Source organism: Falco rusticolus, chromosome 9 (genome assembly GCF_015220075.1).
Source record: "Falco rusticolus isolate bFalRus1 chromosome 9, bFalRus1.pri, whole genome shotgun sequence".
NCBI lineage: Eukaryota > Metazoa > Chordata > Aves > Falconiformes > Falconidae > Falco > Falco rusticolus.
Genome location: NC_051195.1, coordinates 12,898,412 through 12,919,427, shown reverse-complemented (window position 1 = coordinate 12,919,427; position 21,016 = coordinate 12,898,412). Strand labels below are relative to the sequence as shown.

Here is a 21,016-nt window from a genome sequence, read left to right as displayed (position 1 = left end):
TAATTTTGTTCAGTGCCTGCATATGAGAACATAAAAAAAAAAAAAAAGATTATTGTGCAGGGCTGTGCAAATAATAAAATTAACAAGTAGCTTCTTGAACTAATAATGTGCTTTTTTATCCCACATTTTTTTCCACAAAAATGTGGATTTTTTTCACAGGAAAAGATGGCACCTACCTCAGTGAGCTCTCAGGAAAATGTCACACAAAAGTCTGAGCCAAGGGAGGGGTTGTAGTTGTTCATTTAAAAAATCCTCTGATATTTAAATGTTTGAGGAAAAATTTGAAGGTTTGGAGTCAGGATTGGAAAAATGTTACTTGCTAATCCTTCTCATGGAGACAGTACTACTGTAAACTGCATGGTTTATAACAGGGCTACAAAAATCCAGTTCATGCTCTCATTTTGGTTTTGTTTTAATTTATTATTGTTTTTTAGTGAGAAATGAACAGAATTCTCGGCAAATCTCTTTACTAATTCTCCTACTTGTCTGGTTCTCAGGTTTTGAACTTGGCTTCGCTATGGCAAGTCCCAATGCTCTGGTGTGCTGGGAGGCCCAGTTTGGCGACTTCCACAACACGGCCCAGTGCATCATAGACCAGTTCATCAGCTCTGGCCAGGCCAAGTGGGTTCGTCACAACGGGATCGTCCTGCTCTTGCCACACGGCATGGAAGGAATGGTGAGGGCTGCTGGCAGCCGTGCTGGGGGGAAATGCTGGCCACCGTGCCTTTCTCTGTGGCTGTAAAAGCCAAAAGTGTCTCGGGGATCCAGTGGTGATATGAAGCCAGGAGCAGGAAGGCCCTGTTTGGCATGTTGGACTGCTTCAGTGCTTTCCCTCGAAAGCCAGATTCTTAGTGTGCAGTAAGAAATAAATCATTAAAGCCTAGCAGTACTTGCTTGGCTTTATTTTGCATGAAGTAAGTCTGTGTAAAATCTGCTCTAAATTCTCTTGCAATGAAATGGTATGAAGCAACTTTAAAAGGTCTTCAGAAATCACTGATGTTGGATAATTTTGATATAGTAAGAAATTTCCCTCTTTCTGAAAAGGAAAATGTGTCCACTAGCTGTTGACTCTCTTTTCTTTGGTGGTTAGTAGGAGGAAGTAGACAGTGTCTTAGAGGGAAAGGGCATGGGCACGCTCTGTATGTAATGTAATATGAAGTTCATATCAGCAGTAGAATCGTTCTTCAAATCTTTTAAATTATTTGTAAAGGTTACATGAACATCGTGTCAGGCTAGGTTAATTTTCCCCTTTTCAAATGCATTAACATTATGAATTGATGTGTGTACGTTTCGAGTTTTCTATTAAGAAAAGCATAGTATGTGCCACAGTGTCATTCTCCATCTGTATAAATGCTCTAGACCCTTTCACTACAAATGACGTCGTTTCTATTCTCACAAAAAAAATTTAGTTAATTTCCCTTCAATTATAATCCTGTCCTGATATACCAGGGTGTATTCATAGCTTATGAATGGCTTTCCATACTCAGGTGTGTGTGAAGAACAGAGGGTGTGATGCTGTTCACAAACGTTTTGATAAATTAATTTTTTTTTAAAATTAATTCTGAGGGACAGCCTGAATGTGCCCTCAGCGGGAGGTGTGGTTCTCTGCAGGGAAACACTCAGCTGAAGGGAGCTGGTTCTCTGCTACTTAAAATTGATCTTCCTTTTCTCTTAGCAACTTGGCAGCTAAGATTTGTCCAGATCTTCTCAAACATGCTTATTTTGCTACTAGTGTCAGGTGGTTTTGGAATATTTAGGAATCCCACCAGGCTGTTGAAATCAGTTATCCTCCCAGAGGAGCTTTCCATTACAGGAGTGTTATTCTCTCTATAAGTACAGTGTTGGGGACAGAATGATTTGGGGAAGGATTCGTAATGGGATATGGATCCTTTCACCTCTGGGTCATGCATTCACAGGCAAGTTGGCTGAGATTGAAAGACTCTGCTGCCTAATGGCTCCTTGGGGGCTCATCTGAAAGTAGCTAATGGATTCAGTATAGCTCTCACTGGATAGGTGGTCACAGTAGAAATAAACCCTAGCCCATCCCACACAGCACTTGCTGGCAATCTGACTGGTGGTGTCAGCAGAGAAATCAAAGATAGATGTGAACCTTGAGGCTGCAGATGAGGTGGTTGCTGGGGCAGTGTCATGTGTGTTAGGGAAGCCTCATATGTCTCTTCTCCAACTATTTGCTGGTAACATCTCTGTTTCCAGCATACTGAGCTCAGTGTGCTCGGGAAGCACTGTGTTTGTGCATGTGTAGGTACTTGGTGTAGGATTTGATTCACGGCAAATAGCTATATACAGCAGAGGTACTGCGATATTGGACTCTTACTGTGTGCATGTCTTTGCTTCTTGTTCTCGAGCCCTTACCATCTATGACTAGATCATCTGGCACCTCAAAAGTGGAGACGGACTTCAAAAGAGTAATTTTTGAAAGGCATAATTCTTGGCTGTTTGCGTTACTCCTTTGTTGCCAGTGGGGTGTTTTTTCCTTGGGATTCCCTTAGTCCATGGAGTAGAGTGAATCACAGAATGGTTTGGGTTGGAAGGGACCTTAAAGATCACCTGGCTCCAAGCCCCCTGCCACGGGCAGGGACACCTTCCACCAGCCCAGGTTGCCCAAAGCCCCGTCCAGCCTGGCCTTGAGCACTGCCAGGGATGGGGCACCCCCAGCTGCTCTGGGCAGCCTGGGCCAGCGCCTCACCGCCCTCACTGGGAAGAATTTCTTCCTAATATCTAATCTAAACTTACCCTCTTGCAGTTTAAAGCCGTTCCCCCTTGTCCTATCACTTCCTGCCCTTGCAAAAAGTCCCTCCCCAGCTTTCCTGCAGGCCCCTTTAGGTACTGGCAGGCTGCCCTAAGGTCTCCCTGGAGCCTTCTCTTCTCCAGGCTGAACAACCCCAGCTCCCTCAGCCTGTCTCCATAGGGGAGGTGCTCCAGCCCCCGATCATCTTTGTGGCCCTCCTCTGGACTCTGGAATCCTGCAATTAGAATCAGGGAGGATGATGTGTTGAATCAAGGTGGACTACTAGCTGTCAAAATAATGAGTGATTTTTGAGATTATTTCTTAAGGTTTCAACAGAGGAAGTTATGATGAGAGACGGCCATATAAAGAAAAAAGTTCTTTGTGAACATCATTAGCTTAGGATGCATGGAGACATTCGGGAGGTGTAATAGTTTATGTTTTCAGGTTAAAATTCTTTGCAACTGTCTCTAAAATGAAAGTCTTACCTAATGGTAACTGTCATTTGAACAAGCAAAGGCTGCCAGCATTACCAATAAGTGCAAACCCACACTGCATTCTCATACTCCTCACAGCTTTCTTTTATCCTTTATAAACAAGGACATGAGAGAGAAGATAACAGGTTCTGTTACACTCCTCATTCCTGATATTGTCTGTGACCAGCATGCATGTTTTGCTAGTGTAAAATGGATCTAACAGTGTTTGTGCAGTAAAAGAAACCACCTTGGCTACTGGTAGTGAGATAGCAGATGTGAGTGCTCAGTACTTTGACAGAATGTGAAATACCTTCTGAGGGGGCAGAAATTAATTATAGGCTAGTTGGTAGGTACAGTTTGTACGTGTATTTTGATCCATTTTAGCTGAAGCATTCACCTAGGCTAATTTGTCCTGTACTGACTCATGTACAATGGTAGGAGGGAGATCCTGAGTCTCCTTTTGTCGCTAATATAGCAGCGAGAGTCGGCAGTTAACTTTGCGTTTGCTCCTGATCAGCATGCAAGTGCGGTTTAGCCCAAAGAAGTGTGAGTCACTGCAGTATGCTGAGGAACGCAGTGTTTCTCTTCCTGACATTCTTTCTGCTCCTTTTTGCCCTGCATTAGCAAGGTCATTCTTGTGCCCACGTGGACCTGCTGCCCTTTCACTGGTCTTCATCGTGCAGCTATACTAAGGCTAGAAATTACTTGCAGCTGGTAAAAGCATTGGAAATCCGTGTGAAACTTAATCTTCTCCTGTGCAAATGGTTTGTGGATGACAAAGATTTCCAGTCCTTCGGTGTGTCCTCTCGTCTCACTGCTGTTGACATTGATGCCTTTGCCTGGGGGGGCAGGTGGGCAGGCTGGTCAGAGCTGCCAGGGTAACAGGAGGTACTTATGCAAGGAGTGACCTAGACTGTTGTCTAACTGCTGATCTGGCTTTTTAACGTTGTTTTAAATGATACCTTTACCAGGGTCCGGAGCATTCATCAGCCAGGCCTGAGAGGTTTCTGCAGATGAGCAATGATGATTCTGATGCTTATCCAGTAAGTAGATTTGCCAAAGGCCACGTCCTTTTTTTGCTCTTCACATCTCAGAGGTATTTTTTTTGCAAGCAGCATCCTTTTAGCTAGGTATAGTGGGTTTTAGCTAGGTATAGTAGGTTAAGGTTTAGCTTCAAGACTAGGTGTAACATTAACTTGATCCCGGTAAAAGTAATGGAAGTACTGTCTGCGCTGTTTCATTGCAAAGCTGAGGTCATATACAATTAATCTCTGGCAGCATGACCTTTTTATGGCTGTTCCTCAGGGCCAGTGATTCTGCTTGTTTATATTGCTGTGTGTACTGCAAATAGGTGTCTCTAGCTAATTTTGAAAGGAGGCCAAGTGAGACTACTCCTGGCTTTTTGCAGTGGAGCTACATTGTACTGCTGGGAGCACGAAAATAAGCAACTTCTAAATTTGATTCAGCTAAGACCTTCATGCGTTGGACATTCATTTTTACAGATAAAGTATATACCTCTACAGGATACTGGGCATACACTTCCCCACTGCAGATTTCCTAAGAAATGATGCTATACATCAGTTGAAAAGCCCACCAATTTAAAAAAAAAAAAAAAAAAAAAAAAAAAAAAGAGGCAAAATAAAATGGGCGTTTCAGTTTTGGCCCTGAGTTTGTTGCCTGTGGGGCAGTGATGGTTCCAGAGCCATGTTCCTCCTCATCTAAAAGCGATTTTTGTTAGTCTACTGGCAAACTAAAGACCAGTTTGACTGACTACATTTAAGCACTGCCAATTGTACATAATAAGCAAGTTATAAATTTTGTTGTAGAAGGTAGGAGTCCAATTCAGTGGACCAGGAAATTGTAGTAGATGCCATACCAATCTATAATGAGATTATTGTACCTATACACCTATATATGTGCTTACCTAATATATATGTACCCCTCCCATGTTTGTAAAATACGTAATTATGAAACATGATTTTATGTGTTAAAGTCTTATAAGGGGACAGGACACCCACCAAAAAATGGGAGAGAAAGTGTTAAGTATCTACTAAAAAAATTAATTACTGTTTTAAGAATCTTTCAAAGGGGTCCTATTTTGTACTTCCACCTAGTGAAGTCCTAGTCCCCCCACCCTTCCTTCCTGAACTTCCCAGCTTGCTGAAATTAATGGAAGCTTTTTGCATTTATTTGCATACATTTTTAAGAAGAAGTAGAAAAAGAGGAGAATGATTTGTAGGGATGCTTCCCTAGCTAATAATATAATCTCAGCAGAGATCTGCTAATTAAGTTTTTTGAGGAAGGAAGTTGCCAAGAGTCAGAAATAGAAGGATAGCTTTCAAGCCTTTTTTTCCTGCTCTTTTTAGACTTTTTTTTAATGCCTTTAATGTCTCTCTCAGGAGTTCAGTGAGCAGTTTGAAGTTTCCCAGCTGTATGAATGCAACTGGATTGTGGTGAATTGCTCAACTCCAGCCAATTACTTCCACGTCCTCAGAAGACAGATCTTGCTGCCATTCAGAAAACCGGTAAAGTTCCTGTAATGGACTTGGTTATTCGGAGTATATTAACTCTCACACAAAAAGGGGTCTTTGCGTATGACATAAGACTGAGTAGAACAAGAACTGATGAAAAACCTTAACTGAACGCAGGTTGAAGTCGCTGATTTGATGGGGTGAAACTCGGCTCTGACTTACTATGATTCTAAAACTTGATTTTCAGCTTTACTTCGTCCTGGCTGTGTAGACCTTCAGATGAGCTTGTCAAGACATTATGTAGCTAACAGGTTGCATAACTGTAATCTGTATGTCTAATTGCTGGAACTTCAAAAACCCAAGATACATCTGTTGGATGTTCTACTGGTTCATAGCCTGTGATTTGAATTTGTTCTCAAAAAGAGGCATAAGCAATCGTTTTTGAGAACCTTTAAAGGGAGTAGACTACCCAAATCTTTGAATAATTTTTGAAGCTTCCTAGGCTTTCACAACAGGAAAAAAGAATTTACTGGGTTTGCTATTCACATTAATTTGATGTGTGGCATATAAGGCTTGTGTGTTTTGCATGAACAGTGTTACAAAAGTTGCACGTAATAATACTGTAGATAAAACAGCTCATGAGTGTTGGAAAAATTTCTGTCTTACAGCTGATTATTTTGACACCTAAGTCACTGCTGAGGCATCCAGAAGCTAAATCCAGTTTTGATGAAATGGTGTCTGGTAGGTCATCTCAAAGCATTATGGACAAATAATTAGCTATACAGTCACATCTCAGATGTGAAGAGAATCTGCTCTGGAAATTTTTTTTGCCTTTTCCTTTGCTGTAATCTCTGTGGAGCTGTGTGAGATCTAGCATGGATTTTTGCTGAAAAATCTGCTTTCAAGTGTGCATTCTTAATTGTAACAGGCTTATCATGTAACCAACCATTAATCTTAAAGGCAGTGGAAAGTACATTCCCCTCTCTGCAGGGATGTTCCCCTCAGTAGGCTGTTGGAAGGGAAATAATAATAAATATGTCTAATAATAAAAATAAATAAATATAAATTATGTGTGTGTTATTTATAGTAAATAAAAATATTAAACATAAATTGTACACATACATAATAATAATATATAAAAAATATAATGGGTCCCTCTGCTCTTTCTCACTTCATAAAAATATTGAGTTGTTCTTTGTCCTGCTCCCCCCCCGCCCCCCGATGTGAGGGGCAGGGTGTAATCATACTGTGCCCATTTGGAAGAATGAGGGGGCTGTTTCTTCTTGCAATACCAAGTTCTGGGGCCACCATGTCACACTAGTGATCTAAAGTGAGCTCAGTTGGTTCAGAGCTGTAGGCTACCGCCCTAGCTGTTGCTGGCATGCCATCAGCACCAAGAGACGTGTGGCGACTGCAGAGGTCACACCGAAAACTGGAGTCATTTGTCTTGCCACGCACTGGTTAAAATGTGTTCGAGTGGTGTGAGGAAATGCAGTGAAATGTAGTGATAAAGCGATTGTTCAGAGTGAGATGTGCACAGGTGTGATGGTCTGGCTCCAGTTCTAGTGGGTGTCCTGACTGCTGTCAGAAAAGAGTAAGTGCTCTTTTTTTTAAAAGCAAGTTCCAGTATATAAACATGCTTAAATATTGCATTGTCTCCTTTTTGTAGGAGAGTACAGTTTGCTTCTCAAGCAAAAGCATTTGCTGGTTTTGATTACTGATTAAAAGCTTTGTAGAGTGAGTCAGATTAGAAATTCTGTAGGGATTGTGATTTGTCTCTTTGTCTTGGGAGCCCTCTCTACTTCAGGCTAACCCTCAGTAGTGGCCAAGCTCCTAATTAACATTGAATTCTGACATACTTTCATTTTCCTGCTGAAGAGGACAGCAAGTAGTAAAGTATTGCTGACTCTTAGCTAATGCTTTTTGCTCTGTTTTTAATGGAAAGCTGAGAAGGAGAGGAAGACTGACTCCAGCTGACCCAGTGAAGTGCAGATTCAGTCTTTTTTAATGATAAATTCTGCTGTTCAGGGAGACAGGCTAATTCTGACATAAATCAGTTCCTTTTTCATATGTTTGTGCTGCTGCTTTTCACCCCCCCCAAAGATAAATGATTCAAACAGGAGCTTATTCTCCTGGTAAGTGGGTGTGCTGATTCAGACTGGGAGGTCATGTGCTGTCTGCTACCTTGCAGTTGGTTAATATGGGAGTAGTTCTAATCAATCATCTAAAAGAGCAAAGAAAAGGATCTTTTAGACCATCAAGTCCCTCTTCCAGTTTCATGTATCCCAAGCAAATTGTTCTCCTGGGAGATGATATCACAGGGGAAAAGATATCTAGCAGTGAGGATTTGTGTCTGAATTTGTATCTTATCACTTACACATATGGCTCAGTACTACGCTAATTCTTCCTTTAGCTAATGCCATTTTAGCTCTCAAACAGAGCTTTAAATTGCATAAATATATGGCAGTAATGTGTGTGCTTGTGTAAATAGTTCTGCAGTTGCCAGATTTAGTTGCATTATGAATATGTGCTATGCTTTTATGTAAGAATGTTATAAAATTTTCTAAACCTGTATTAATGTTACATGGTTGAAGTCATCTTGGAAAGAAGAAATAATATTCCAGGTAATTCTCTTAAAAAAAAAACCCTGGAAGCAAAGGTGAGCTATCTAATGAATCTAAAATTAAAGGTGTAATGCACAACACAAAGCTAAAGAAGAATCCACTGTTAATATGTTTCTCTCTATTAAGTGTGGAAGAGTGGATTATTGACAGTCTTTTAGCTTCTTGAAACTAAACTGCTGAAAGTCACTTTAGCAGAATTACCAGTCTGAAAATAGGAATAGGGAGGCAGCAGAACCCCGTGACCATTGCAAGCTGCTGTTTCTTGGGCTGCTTTATTACAGTGTCAGTTCCACGGAGGGCACTTTTCTAATTTTTGCTCTAATCTAGGTACCACTTTCCAACGTGTGATCCCTGAGAATGGGCTGGCAGCTCATGCACCACATGAGGTCAAGCGAGTGATTTTCTGCACAGGAAAAGTATACTATGATCTTGTGAAGGAGAGAAAGAATCAAGACCTGGAGAAACAAGTAGCTATAACCAGACTTGAGCAGGTGAGCTCCCTGATCCTCAGAAGACAGGGACCTTGGGGAGACTTTCAGCAAGGGGTTCCTATGCTTTTAAATAGATGTCACTTGTCAGAAAGGATGGTGATAGCATTTTTATAGCACTGTGCGTCTTACAAGACATTATCTAATCCTTCGTGGCCTTGTGGAGAAGGAACACATCAGTAGTATAGTGGACAATGAGATACAGAAAGGTTGATGACTTTTCCAGAACAAGGTAACAAAGTGAAGGTTACAATATGATAGCACCTTAAATATGTATATCCAATCTGCTAGGTTTGCATGTTGCAAATAGTACTCTTTGCAGCTATATTGCCATTTCCTAACTAAGGACTTGTGTTGTCACAGCTGCCTCACTAGAAAAGCTGTTGGGATGCAGGAGATCTGGACTATGACCTACTTCTGTTCGTACTGATGCAACTATAAAATAAGTGTGTATTTGCTTCTGACAGCATGAAATCAATTAAAGAAATACAAATCACTTTAAAGAACATATGGCAATTATATTGGGTGCTAAATAGTTCAATGATATTAGGTACTAAATAGTTAAATACAATAGTTGGTTGTAACACCTGATAGGTAAAAAGCTTTCTTATCATGGGCTAACACCATGTAAGAGAAAGCTTTGCCAGTTATTGCTCTCTCTTTCCAGATCTCACCATTCCCCTTTGACTTGCTGAAAGAAGAACTTGAGAAGTATCCGAGTGCTGATCTAGTTTGGTGTCAGGAGGAACACAAAAACAGTGGATATTATGATTATGTCAAACCTCGTTTCCGCACTATTGTGAACCACACTCGACCTATATGGTATAAGACTTTAAGCAATTGCTCTATCTCCTGGTCCTGGGCTTTTTTTTTTACTTTAGAATTTAGATGGGTTTGGGGTTTTTTTTTGTGCTTTTAAATTTGTTTTTGATGTGAGGATGTTATTCATGGGTAAGTCAGAATTTTTACAAATCAGTTTGGGTTCTTAGGTGAAGGAGGGAAAAGTCTAGATGACAATTTCTCAAAGACATCATGCCTATCTTGCTCCTCCTAGTACCTCTAAAAGAAAATCAGTAGCAACTAGCTCTGTATTTATTGCCACTTAACGCAGCACTTGGCTCTCCTGGATTTTTCTCTCTTGTCATCTAAGATTGTCTTTTGTAAGAATTTCACTCAAAATCTGGAGGAAACAGATGTTTTAAGGGCTCAGTCCAGGTACCTTTGCATTTGTTTTAGATGATTGACTCTCAGATCTGCCCATGCAGCTGTCAGAGGAATATGAGTCTTTATCGCCAAAAGCAAGTTACCTAATTATGAGCTGGCTGCCCTGGGAGGGATGGGGGAGAAAGCGCAGTTTAATATTGATGGGAGGAGGAAAAGAGGCGGAAGCTGACCAGAAGCTATAACTGATGGTGCACCTTAGATTGATTTTTATTTAAGAAAGATTGATGATTAAATGTCCAAATCTGCCAAGCTGACTTGAATGCATTTACCAACATGTTCTCATGCTTGTTTGTGTCAAAATAGTCTCTCTTCTCACCTCATTTGTCTGCCCAATTCTTTTTGTCACAAAGGTACGTGGGCCGAGAGCCTGCTGCTGCAGCTGCCACAGGCAACAAGAACACACATCTGGTGTCGCTCAGAAGATTCTTGGATACAGCTTTCAACCTGGAGGCCTTTGAGGGAAAGACGTTCTAGCTGCAGGGCACCGACCCATCTCTGATATAATCTCTCAAATCACTGCATCTGAAAGAGGATATAAAAGTGGGAAAAATACTGGAAATTACATGGTTTTGCTTTACCAGATAAAACAATCCAACAGCTGGCTTCATTAATCTGCCCCTTGCTCCCCAGTTTGTAAGGGGAAAAAAAATTATTCCTATTTACTTTCCACCATTTTTTGTCACTTGGCAATTTAGATTGGGGACCTCTTTGGCAGGAGGAGAGTCTCCTATCCAAGGATGCAGTGTCTGGCTCAGTGAGGCTGCAGTCTCAGTCTGTGGGCACTAACTACTTAAGTAAGTAGAGCAGGCATGGACAGCATGATAGTTGTGCCCATCCCTGAAAAAGAAGAGAGTGTGTTTGGGAACCACTACGGAAACAAGTTGCATTGTTGTAAGGAAAGTGGTTGACAGTTACTTCTAAATATATTGGAGAAGGGTAATGAAACTGAAAAGCAAAGAGTTGATAGATGACTTTGGTAGGGAAACGTACTGGCTGTGGTTGTTGAAAGGAGATGGTAAGGTCCATCACAGTGATGTGAGGAGGAGGCTGGGAACAGGGACTCTGATTACAAAGTTGCTGAACTATGGGTGATAAGAGAAGTGGTGCAGACCACCTAGGTAAGGTGGAGGAGGGTGATGAAGGCAGAAATGAAAGGGACCAAGAAAAGATTTGTTGGGGGTAGCTGAGGAGGAAAGAGGTCTACACAAGACCACAGCTCACAGAGCAATGGGTGATAAGCAGCATTCAGCATCAAATGACTTCAAAAGTGAGAGATGACAGTACCGATTTCTCCCACTCCTTGGGCTGCCTGCTTTGATACTCTGTGATATTAGGGAGCTGTGGTGTCCTGTGAACATCCTCATTTTGGATGAGCACTTCCCCTCACCAAACTACTAGGATCTGCTTTTCTTCGACCTGGTAGCACCTGTAAAAAGATTGTGTTTGGATGAGAAATCTGTGTTTGTGCAACAAGTAGTGGGTTCTCTGCTTTGTCCAGTGCTAATCCCTGCCTCACATCTCTTTGCTGACATTAATTCAACTCTGAAGTGGCAATTCCTGATTTAGTCACCCTTGTTTATATTAAGAGGAAGGTGGGCAAGCAACAGTTGCTGATTGACCAAAGGCACATGCTGTGGGTTTGTACAAGTAGTCATTGATTTTTTTGTTGTTTTGTCCCTTGTGTTTACTTGTCAATTAGGATATCAGTCGCCATGTACTTTCAGCATGGACAGCAGGGGTTGTTTCTCTTCCCAGGAGACGGTGCTTGGCTTCCTGGGAGGCACTGCAGCGGGGTGGTCTCAGCTGCCACTGCCTGCCATGCCTCTGCAGTGCCAGAAGGCAAGTGGGCACCGCTTCCCTCTCCTCTCTTCATATAAGAACTAGTGTGGTCAGAAGTCCTGTTGCCTCTGCCCAGGAGAACCTGGGTCTGGGTGAACAATGTGACTGCCGGTTTCCGCAACGCTGGACTGTGTAGTGGCAGGAGATTTCTTGCCTTTGTGCTGGCTGGCAGAGGGAGCTGCGTAGGTAACACAGTGAGCGGTGTGGTGGGACGCAGAGGAATGGCCAGGCCTGTGCTGAGGCAGGCAGCAGTAACTGCCTGCGCAAGGGCCCCGTGCAGGGCCTGCAGGGTTGTGCTGGATCTGCTGAGCAGCCACTTCGATATATCCTAACAAGTGACTGGAAAACATAGACGAGACCTCACCCCCATCTCCAATTCCCTGTCCTGAGCGTGCTCCTGGGACATGTATGTGTTCTTGGCAGTAAGTTTTACCCTGCTGCTGCTGTATTGGCTGTGAGATAATAAGGCTTGACAGTATATGCCTGAACCAAAGAATCAGGTGATGCTGGAAAGCTTCCTGTCTCGTCAAAATAAAAAGATGTCTTAAAAACTTTGAGCTGTAATCAGATACTACTTGTCCAAACAGATTACCAAAAAGGGACGTGTGCCTTGTGCTGTCCCTTTATTTGGCCTGGAGACAACACGATGGTGAAAAAAAGAATCCTTCTGTCACAGCATAAAATTGATGTGCTAAGGTACTTACCGTGGGATTCAGAATCAAACTTAGTCTAATGTTTGTGAAACTCAGCAGCATCCTTTTAAATCAGGCTGGTTGCCTTGGGGTTTTTCTCTTACCTGAAATATTGAAGTTAATTCAGTCTTTTGAAGCCTAATGAACTTGGAAGGTACTGCAGTTGACAGCAGTAAATATTGTCTCCTGTCCATTTCTATAGCTCCAGATTTTAGGCTGATAGGCAGTAACCATCACCCAAAGTATTTTAATGCTTTTATGAATGCTTGTTTCTGTGGCAAGAACTGAGTGCAGCTGAATATTGCTGGCACCGTTTATTGTATTTGCAGTCTGCATAAGGCAGGTCAGTGCTGCATGAAGTATGATAAATGCACTTATGCCACAGTATATCCAGAGGCAGAAAACAAAATTAACATAGATGTGTAAATGGTAAATAACAGATTTCCATTTTCATTGTGTATCATAGATTGTGGCATAATAGTTGCATAAAAATTCCATCAAGGAATGTAAAAAACTCAATAAAATAAAAATATGTAAGAAAGAAGTTCTCTGTTATGGCTGTTATTTTTGACAGTTTCTCCGTTGAGTGCTGGCATTAGCATCCCATCCATAAGAGTGCTAGGGCAGCTCATTTTTCCATTTTCTGTTTGTTTCCTCAACAGTGGCTTATTTAAATATAGTAGCAGTGAGGGAGACAGCGTCTGGACTAGGAAAAGATAATTATTCAAAACAATTGGGTTAAAAGTAGTAATAGCATTGAGGTTATATTAGAGTATTTTGGTTTATTCTAACTTTTTTTTTTAATAAGTGAACACATTTCTATTTCAAGCAGCATTTTTAAAAGACTGGAACTAGACTGGAATTAACTTCTCTAATTTATAAACACTGGAGTTCATTTCTCTAAACATGTTGGCTCAACATATGTTTCTATTGAATTACTTTTCCTGTTGCCTGCACTTTCAGATAGTAAATGTTCAAAAGCTTACTAAAGCATTATAAATTGCTACAGGCATAGATTATACTGGTTTACAGAATTCTGCTACTTTTCTTGAACAAGGCTCTTGAAAAGAAACTCTTGCAGTGAGTTCTCAAGTAGATGCCCATTAAATAGGTGCATTATCAACAATGAATGCAGGTTTCTGTAATGGCAGCTTTAAACCAGGTTAAGAATATCTCTCTGATCTCACAGCAAACAAATACTTTGTTAGAACTGACAAGGTAAATACTTTTTACATACTAAATAGCAATCAGTTAATCTTTGTGGAGTGTTTGTAAAGGACTGAAGTATTATATAGTCCCCTCCTGCAAATAGTCTGCACTGAAATCCAAATCACAGCTTTGTATCTCAGAAGGAAGAAACAGCCCATGTGAGAATCAATTGCCTTCATCGTATCTGTGGGTGAGATACCACGCCATGCGTGCCCACAACAGCAAAAGACTTGCTAAGACAAACGGCTTCTGTCACAGAGTTGGTTTTGTTTCCTAGTAGCTACCTGATGAACTGTGCTAGCAGCAGGGGTGTGCTTGGTGGAAACCTTTGCTCTGCCTGCAGTGCAGTTGGAGTCACTGCTAGAGCAAAGGAGTAACGCGTTCTCCAGAAAGGGAACCATTCTGCTTGTTCTGAGAGGTAAAAATTAATGTGTGAGAGTGGCCGAGAAACAGGGGTGTGTATGCGTTTGAACTGAGTAGATGAAAGTGTGTGTGTTGGGGGGTGGTGTTTGCTTCTTTTTGTTTGTTTGCTTTGGGTCTGTTGTTGGTTGGGGTTTTTTTTAAGAACCCCTTGGCCAGACTCTGGCTTCTGTCTCAAGAGTTCTGGTAGCTCTTACCTTGATGCACAAAGAGCAGGGATGTTCTGCTGCCTGCATATGCAGAGTTGGGAATAACCGCTGCTGCTGCTAATAACAAAATGAAAGCTTGGGAACCTCTGCTCTGCGCATGTGCGAATATATGCATATATATATTTAAAAGTCTTTTTGATTGCTGTTAACTTTATGCATGTGTCACAGATATTGTTGCTCGACCTAGGGTTTTGCCAGTGGCATAGATTACTTGAAACTTTGTTTAAGATGTGAAATAGAGGCGCGCTTAAAAGTCATGTAAAGCCAGAAAATCCCTAAAAGTAAATTAAATATCTTTGTAAAGTTAACTTTGTAAAGTCTGGTCAAAGGTGGAAGCAGAGTCTGCTATTGTCTAGTGTTGGTTCGGTGAATTCAGTACGCTTCAATTTTACAGGCAGTTCCGCATGTTGGCACTGGGCTATGGGATGCCATGAGGGGATGTCAGGGCACCTGCCAGGCTAACCAGTTACCCTGTAAAAGTGACCACTTAATTATGGCTGATGGGACTGGCCGGCGTGGGGATGCCCAAGCAAAGGCAGCCTATGGTCAGCTGGTTAAATCCCAGATTTTGGTCCCAGTTGGCCCATCTCTATCTCCTTTGCCATTGTCCCCTAAATACTTCAGATACGGCACTTTTTCCCCAGGGTGGGAGGCTGTGGCTGGGCCCCTGGGCACCCGCAGGGGAGGAGGGGTCCCTGCCTGGGCCCCTGTGGGGCATGGCTGGCCGTTTCTGCAGGAGGGAGGGCCAGAGTTGGCCGACGAGGCTGATGGTGGCCGCTGGGGAAGGCTCAGGAGAGAGCGGGCGCACAGGCTGCCAGCTGCGTCTGCTTCCTACCAGCAGGTAAGAGACCTGGCTGGTGGAACTGGGTAGGGGCCTCATCCTGCCCCGGGGAGGGGAGAGCACTGCCTTTGGAATTATTATCAGAGCTTCTGAGGGCTTTAAGGCCTAGAGAAAAACCCCGAGTGTGGCTGTGGATTTCTGGCGCAAGTCACCGGCAGAAGCTGCTTGGGATGTAAAATGCTGCCACTCGCAGTGCAGGTGCAGCGAGGATTGTTTGGAAAAGGTGAGGAAACCTTTGCGTGAAAGACAATGGAGAAATGCATGTGTTTGGTTTTTTTTAAAAAAAACACCACAACAAAGCAACCCCTTCAAAAATCAATTCTCCCTCCCTGGGGGGAGGTGAAGAATGACCTGCCTTTTGCCAGGCTGCAGCCATCGTCCTGAGCAAGATCTGCCTGGATGGACACATGCTGGACCTCTGCTTTTCCCTCTCTCCATGTCCTGTGGACGAGATTGCAGGTCCTGGAGCTTTGATCAGTAGCGGTCACAACCTTTCTGTGTTGATGAAAAAAGCAGCATTATAGCACCCGAAAAAAAAATCTTTGCAGATGAGGGTAATTTTGTATGTATCTTTCTGCCCTTGCTCTTGGGTAGTAGAAGTTACTAAATAGAATAACTACAATGTGAAACTTTAAATGGTAAAAGACGTCCAAGATTTCTATTAGCCCTGATCAAAAAGTTTTGTGTATTTTTTTGTTCCCTTTGGTCATTTAGTAGTTCTGTGAAGTCCAATTGTGTAGCAATAGGAGTCTTGATTTGATGGACTCTACTGATTAAAAAATGATGGTTGAAAGGTTTTCTTCATGTTTATGCAGAACAAAGAGATGAAGTGGGTACATTTTCTTAATCATCAGTGTAAGATATCGATGAAACAGCATGCAGACTGAAATAGAAATTTGACATACTCGCAAGAAGAAAACAGATGAATATTGCCTCTTGTCTAATTCTTGCCTTTTTATTTTAATTGTTGAAACCACTTCTGATTTTAGATACTTTCAACACTTACTTCAGCTTGTGCTTTTCTTAAAGCCATTATTTAAAATTTAGCCTATTATCCAAAAGGAATAAAAGAACAAAAGGAAAATTTATTCATGAAAAGAATATTTTAGAAATTTATTAGCTTTGAAGAAATCTGTGAAACATTTTTAATCAAAGTTTTCAATTATTAATAAGCGCACCAGGCAGTTCCTTTGTGATAGTTAAGTGACGCAGTCATTAATGGCAAATGGAGATCAAGTTTGTTTGGAGGGGAGAATAATTGTAGTCATCACTAAAGATGCTGCATGAAACACTGAAATATAAACATTAATTTTTACCTCTCAGAACAAGCAGAATGGTTCCCTTTCTGGAGAACGCGTTACTCCTCTGCTCTAGCAGTGACTCCAACTGCACTGCAGGCAGAGCAAAGGTTTCCACCAAGCACACCCCTGCTGCTAGCACAGTTCATCAGGTAGCTACTAGGAAACAAAACCAATTCTGCTGCAGAAATCTTTAGTTCCTATTCAATAGCCCATAAATTCACTGACACTCTCATAAAGGAGCACAGAGAAACTTTCTGCCCACGTCATACCCCAGCCAGCTCTATCTCTGTATCCTCCTCCCTTTCAGGAGGGAGGGTGTGCTCAGGCTATCACAAGTGAAGAAGCTCTGCCTAAGACTGCAGCTTGGCTCTCGATTATTTTCCTTGGATGGACATTAGACATTATCAGTGCAATGGGCATGTTTACATAGTGGCTTACGTGACCACATTTCAGTTGGCCTAGCAGTGGAATAACAGCTGTCTGCGCAGGGACTTGGTTGAAGGGCAGCGATGTTTAGTGCTCTCGGGGATTTCTCCCCATGCCTGCAATGCTCCCTGGGGTAAAGGAAAAAGTGCAGGTCCATGTCGGAAGGTGCCTGAAAATGCACCCCTGGTATCACCTCTCTGGGGCTTGGCTGTGCCATAGAGGAGACCTCTCTTCTTCTCCCTAGTGTCCCAAAATGACCTTGCCCAGGTTGCACGATTGCTTCTGCAGCGATGCCTTGGGTGGTCTGGCTGGGGGTTCCAGTAAAGGTCCCGTACCTGTAGTACATCAGTTCCACAGCAGAGGCCATCAAGTAAATGCGAGCTGTCACTGTGTGCTGGCCAGGACTTGGCAAGGGTAAACTGAATGAGTAAAAAGCAAAACACATTTGAAGAAAGAGTGTGTTTTCCCCGTATTGGAGGAATTTATTTCCCTAAATGAGTGTCTCCACTGCTGTGGATAAAATAAAAAGGATAAAATAGAACTGTCTAATACAGAACATGATAAAACGACTGTACGTAATTCCCTGTGACTAGAAATAAATGTTTAACAAACTGCTCCCAATAGGCTTGTTAAAGATGAAATATTTATTACTATATGTTAATTACAGGGTTTAAGCAGTACTTAAGTAATTTGAAGGGATTGGCTTCATCTTGCTTTCAAGAATTTTATGTGATTAAATCCTTCTTCATCAGCTGTTCTTTGTGCTAGAGCGGTTTGCACAAACACATCCTTAACTGAACAGTGTTTGCAGTGTTGATTATATTGTATAGAATTAATAGTGGACAGTTTTCTTCATTAATTCCATGGCCCAAGCAAAACCAGATTCCGTCAGAACTAATGTTTTTGCAAGCGGACTGAAACACAAAATTGTTTTCAAGTCTGGAAAAATCTCGTTAATTCAGTAAAGTTATACATTAGTACTGGGATGTTAGTCTCTGACACTATGTCATGAAGGGAGTGGTAGGTCAGGTTGCTTAAAGATTTACCACCAAAGAGTTTAAGTGAAATAGATTTAATATGAATTTGTGGGAATGTGACTACGCAAGATTTGATGGAAAGATCCACTCTATTACTTATTATGTGGAGTAAATGCAGAGATAAGTCACACTGAAATCAAATCAGAATAGAAGCAGCAACAGTTTGCAAAATCAAAGGTATAAAAGGGTAAAGGAGATTCTCCCACTGAGTCATGAGGTTTAGAGTAGACCCCCTTGCTTTCTATACTCGTGCAGAGTTTAGGTGCAGCTGGATCTATTCCTAGTCTCAGACTTGGATGGCAGATTAGATCTAGAGAAATATTAGGGGTAAGGGGAATTCTCCCACTGAGTCACGAGGTTTGGAACTGACCCCCTTGCTTTCTAAACTCCCACAGCATTTGGATGCAGCTGGATCTATTCCTGGTCTCAAACTTGGACAACAGATTAGATCTAATAGGGGAGAGAAAGGTTACTGACATTTCATAGGATTTTAGCAGGAAAACACTTGATTATGTACTTCTGTGATTTAAAACAACCTAACTACTTTAAGCTTGCAATGTATTACAGCAAAGGTGTACCTACTAAAAGTTTTCCCTTGAGTTCAGTGAAATACTCATGTCTCACACCTTTGCATCCCTCAACGGGCGAAGGGTTGAGCCTCGAGGAGCAGGGGAATCAGTCAGCCCAGGCTTCATCATCAACTCTCCATGACGGCCCCTCCATGTAGTATTGCAGAGTTAGTAGTTTGCAAGCCCTGAGCAGTATCTCGCTCGGAGGGAGATGCTGGTTGCAGCCTGCTACGATCCAGGAGAGCTCAAAGGGTCTCACTTTAGGGTCACTGTTTATAAGGCTGTGAGATGACTGGCTTTAGTCATTAGCAAATTTCCACCCTGCCCTCAACCCGAGCCAGCAACTTTCTCAAAATTTCCAGAAACAGTACATTGTTCCACCTGCTTGCCACTTGGACTATGATCTGGAGAGAACATTCCGGGGCTGTCAGGGAATAACTGATCATTCCCATTCTTCTTCCCTGCTTTGCCCAGTGAACGGGAGTTCCAGCACAGGCGGTGCCACACTCTGCCTCCGCCGGGTAGGAGTTACCGGAGCAGCCCGTGGTGCCTAACCCTGACTCATCACCCAGGGCACCAAGCCCCAGCCAGCAGCTCCCAAGGTCCCAGGACAGCCCAGAGAAGGGGAGAAGTGCACCATCACACACTAGCAACCAGTTTTGAAGAAGTCTGTGTATACTTTTTGTTGGGGTGCAACACAGGAGAGAAATACATACTTACCATGTAAGTAATCTTCTTTCCCCTGAGCTGCTTAAGGTATCAAAAGAACCATAAATATTTTGCACCTTTACATCTTAAACACTGGTTTGTGCCAGCATATTTGGCACAAAATTAATTTGAGGAAAATTTTTGGTTTATCAGAACTTCAAATTATTGACAAAACTCTGTCGTCTTGGAGCTGATGAAGAGCTGAAGCTCTGTGTTGCTTGGGGACTTTTCATTGCAACAACCTACTGCCTGTTCAGAAGGAAAGTTAAATAGAAATAAAGCAACCTAATCTCCAGCGGTTCTAAACGGTTCCTCGTTACACTCTTAGATAATTAACTTCTCCTGTGATGTGCTCATTTAATAGATACCTGGTCATATGTGACCATGTTTATTTAATGTGCTCTGCAATATTTATACCACAATACACCCTTCTCATTATAAAGCAGACATTCTTTAATTTATTTACACATTCACATTCTGAAGCTCTTGCTTAGGCAAAACTTTAGAGGCTTTGGGAAAATATATCTGAGTATGCATGTCAGTATATGACTGCACATAAATAGCTTCTGCAGCGACTGTCAGAAAAAAAACCCAACAAACTAATATTTTTCCCTCTTTTCAGCATCACTGTTCTGATATTTACGTGCATTAAAAATTAGAAACATGCTACATGAAGAGTGATTATTATTATTATTATTATTATTTTTCTTCCTTTTTTTTTTTTCCCTTAGACCTTTATCACAGACCTCAGGCCCCTCATTAGACTTAACAGTAAAACTGTATTTTTCATAGCGAGCACAATACTGCGCAGCTGATGAGCTCAATAGATTTATGCAGAATTTTGTAACTTTGTGGTACCTGTCTCTGTAACAAAGCCCAAAGGGAAGTAAACAGAAATCTCTGTAATGTAGTCTGTTCCCTAGAATTAATTCCAAAGGCTATGACAAAGGCCACTAGTTTGTAATGTTTCTGGCTGCGCTTCATCTAACCTTGGTGGATGCTTTCCTGGTTACATTTACATATATGCATGTATGTGAGCAACGATGTCTGTGCCCGAGTACTGCCTATGTGTGGGTGCAGAACAACCCTCTCTCTTTTTAAAACTGCCTTACAAAATTGATCAAAACTGAAAGTTGTAGCAAGGAAATGGCCACATTTTGGAGTCACCTGAAATTAATAATGCATCTTGCCTCTCACTTGAATGAGCCTATACAGACTCTTGTAAATATGTGCCTTGACAGAGCAGAAGAATCCCGCACATATTCTCTTGGGCTGTTTTCAACTCATAATGTGTGTGGGCCTTGATAGGGAACATTCTCAATGTTATAAACAAAAATGCCTTAAAATAACCAAAAGAGATATGGACAGGTTAAAGCAACCATCAGAAGTATCCCTTTGTTCCCTCTCTTTTAAGCTGAGGGACAGGAATGGTGGTGAAGAATTTACTGGACTAAAGCCCTTGCACTAATTGTGGAGTGCCATACAGCTAGTTCTACAGAATTTTTTACTGGAGAATTGGAAAATGTTTTAGGGTCCACAAGTTCTCTATGATTCAAAGCTGTTATCTCCATTTCAGGTAAAGGTGATGGAGAAGTAATGTCTTACAAGCTGCAAAGCCAATCTGTCACAGACTTTCTCTTAATGTTTAAGAATGATGCATGGAAGTCCTTAGTGCTACTGTGTTTAGTATCATGACGCTGGATGGCCAATATGCAAAATGGTCAGGAAGGAAATTT

The 21,016-nt window shown here is 41.8% G+C and overlaps 1 protein-coding gene across 3 annotated transcripts in view; it reads left to right on the top strand.

Moving 5' to 3' along the window:
- Positions 1–10,636, top strand: part of OGDHL (oxoglutarate dehydrogenase L) — a 53,626-nt gene extending 42,990 nt beyond the window's left edge. For all 3 annotated transcript variants that reach the window (XM_037400835.1, XM_037400837.1, XM_037400836.1), the window contains exons 17-23: positions 498–676; positions 4,194–4,265; positions 5,622–5,747; positions 6,362–6,434; positions 8,645–8,808; positions 9,473–9,627; positions 10,380–10,636. In XM_037400835.1, the coding sequence (XP_037256732.1) occupies positions 498–676; positions 4,194–4,265; positions 5,622–5,747; positions 6,362–6,434; positions 8,645–8,808; positions 9,473–9,627; positions 10,380–10,503 (893 nt within the window). In that variant the 3' untranslated portion in view covers positions 10,504–10,636. The remainder of the gene's footprint in view (positions 1–497; positions 677–4,193; positions 4,266–5,621; positions 5,748–6,361; positions 6,435–8,644; positions 8,809–9,472; positions 9,628–10,379) is intronic.
- Positions 10,637–21,016: the final 10,380 nt, after the last annotated feature.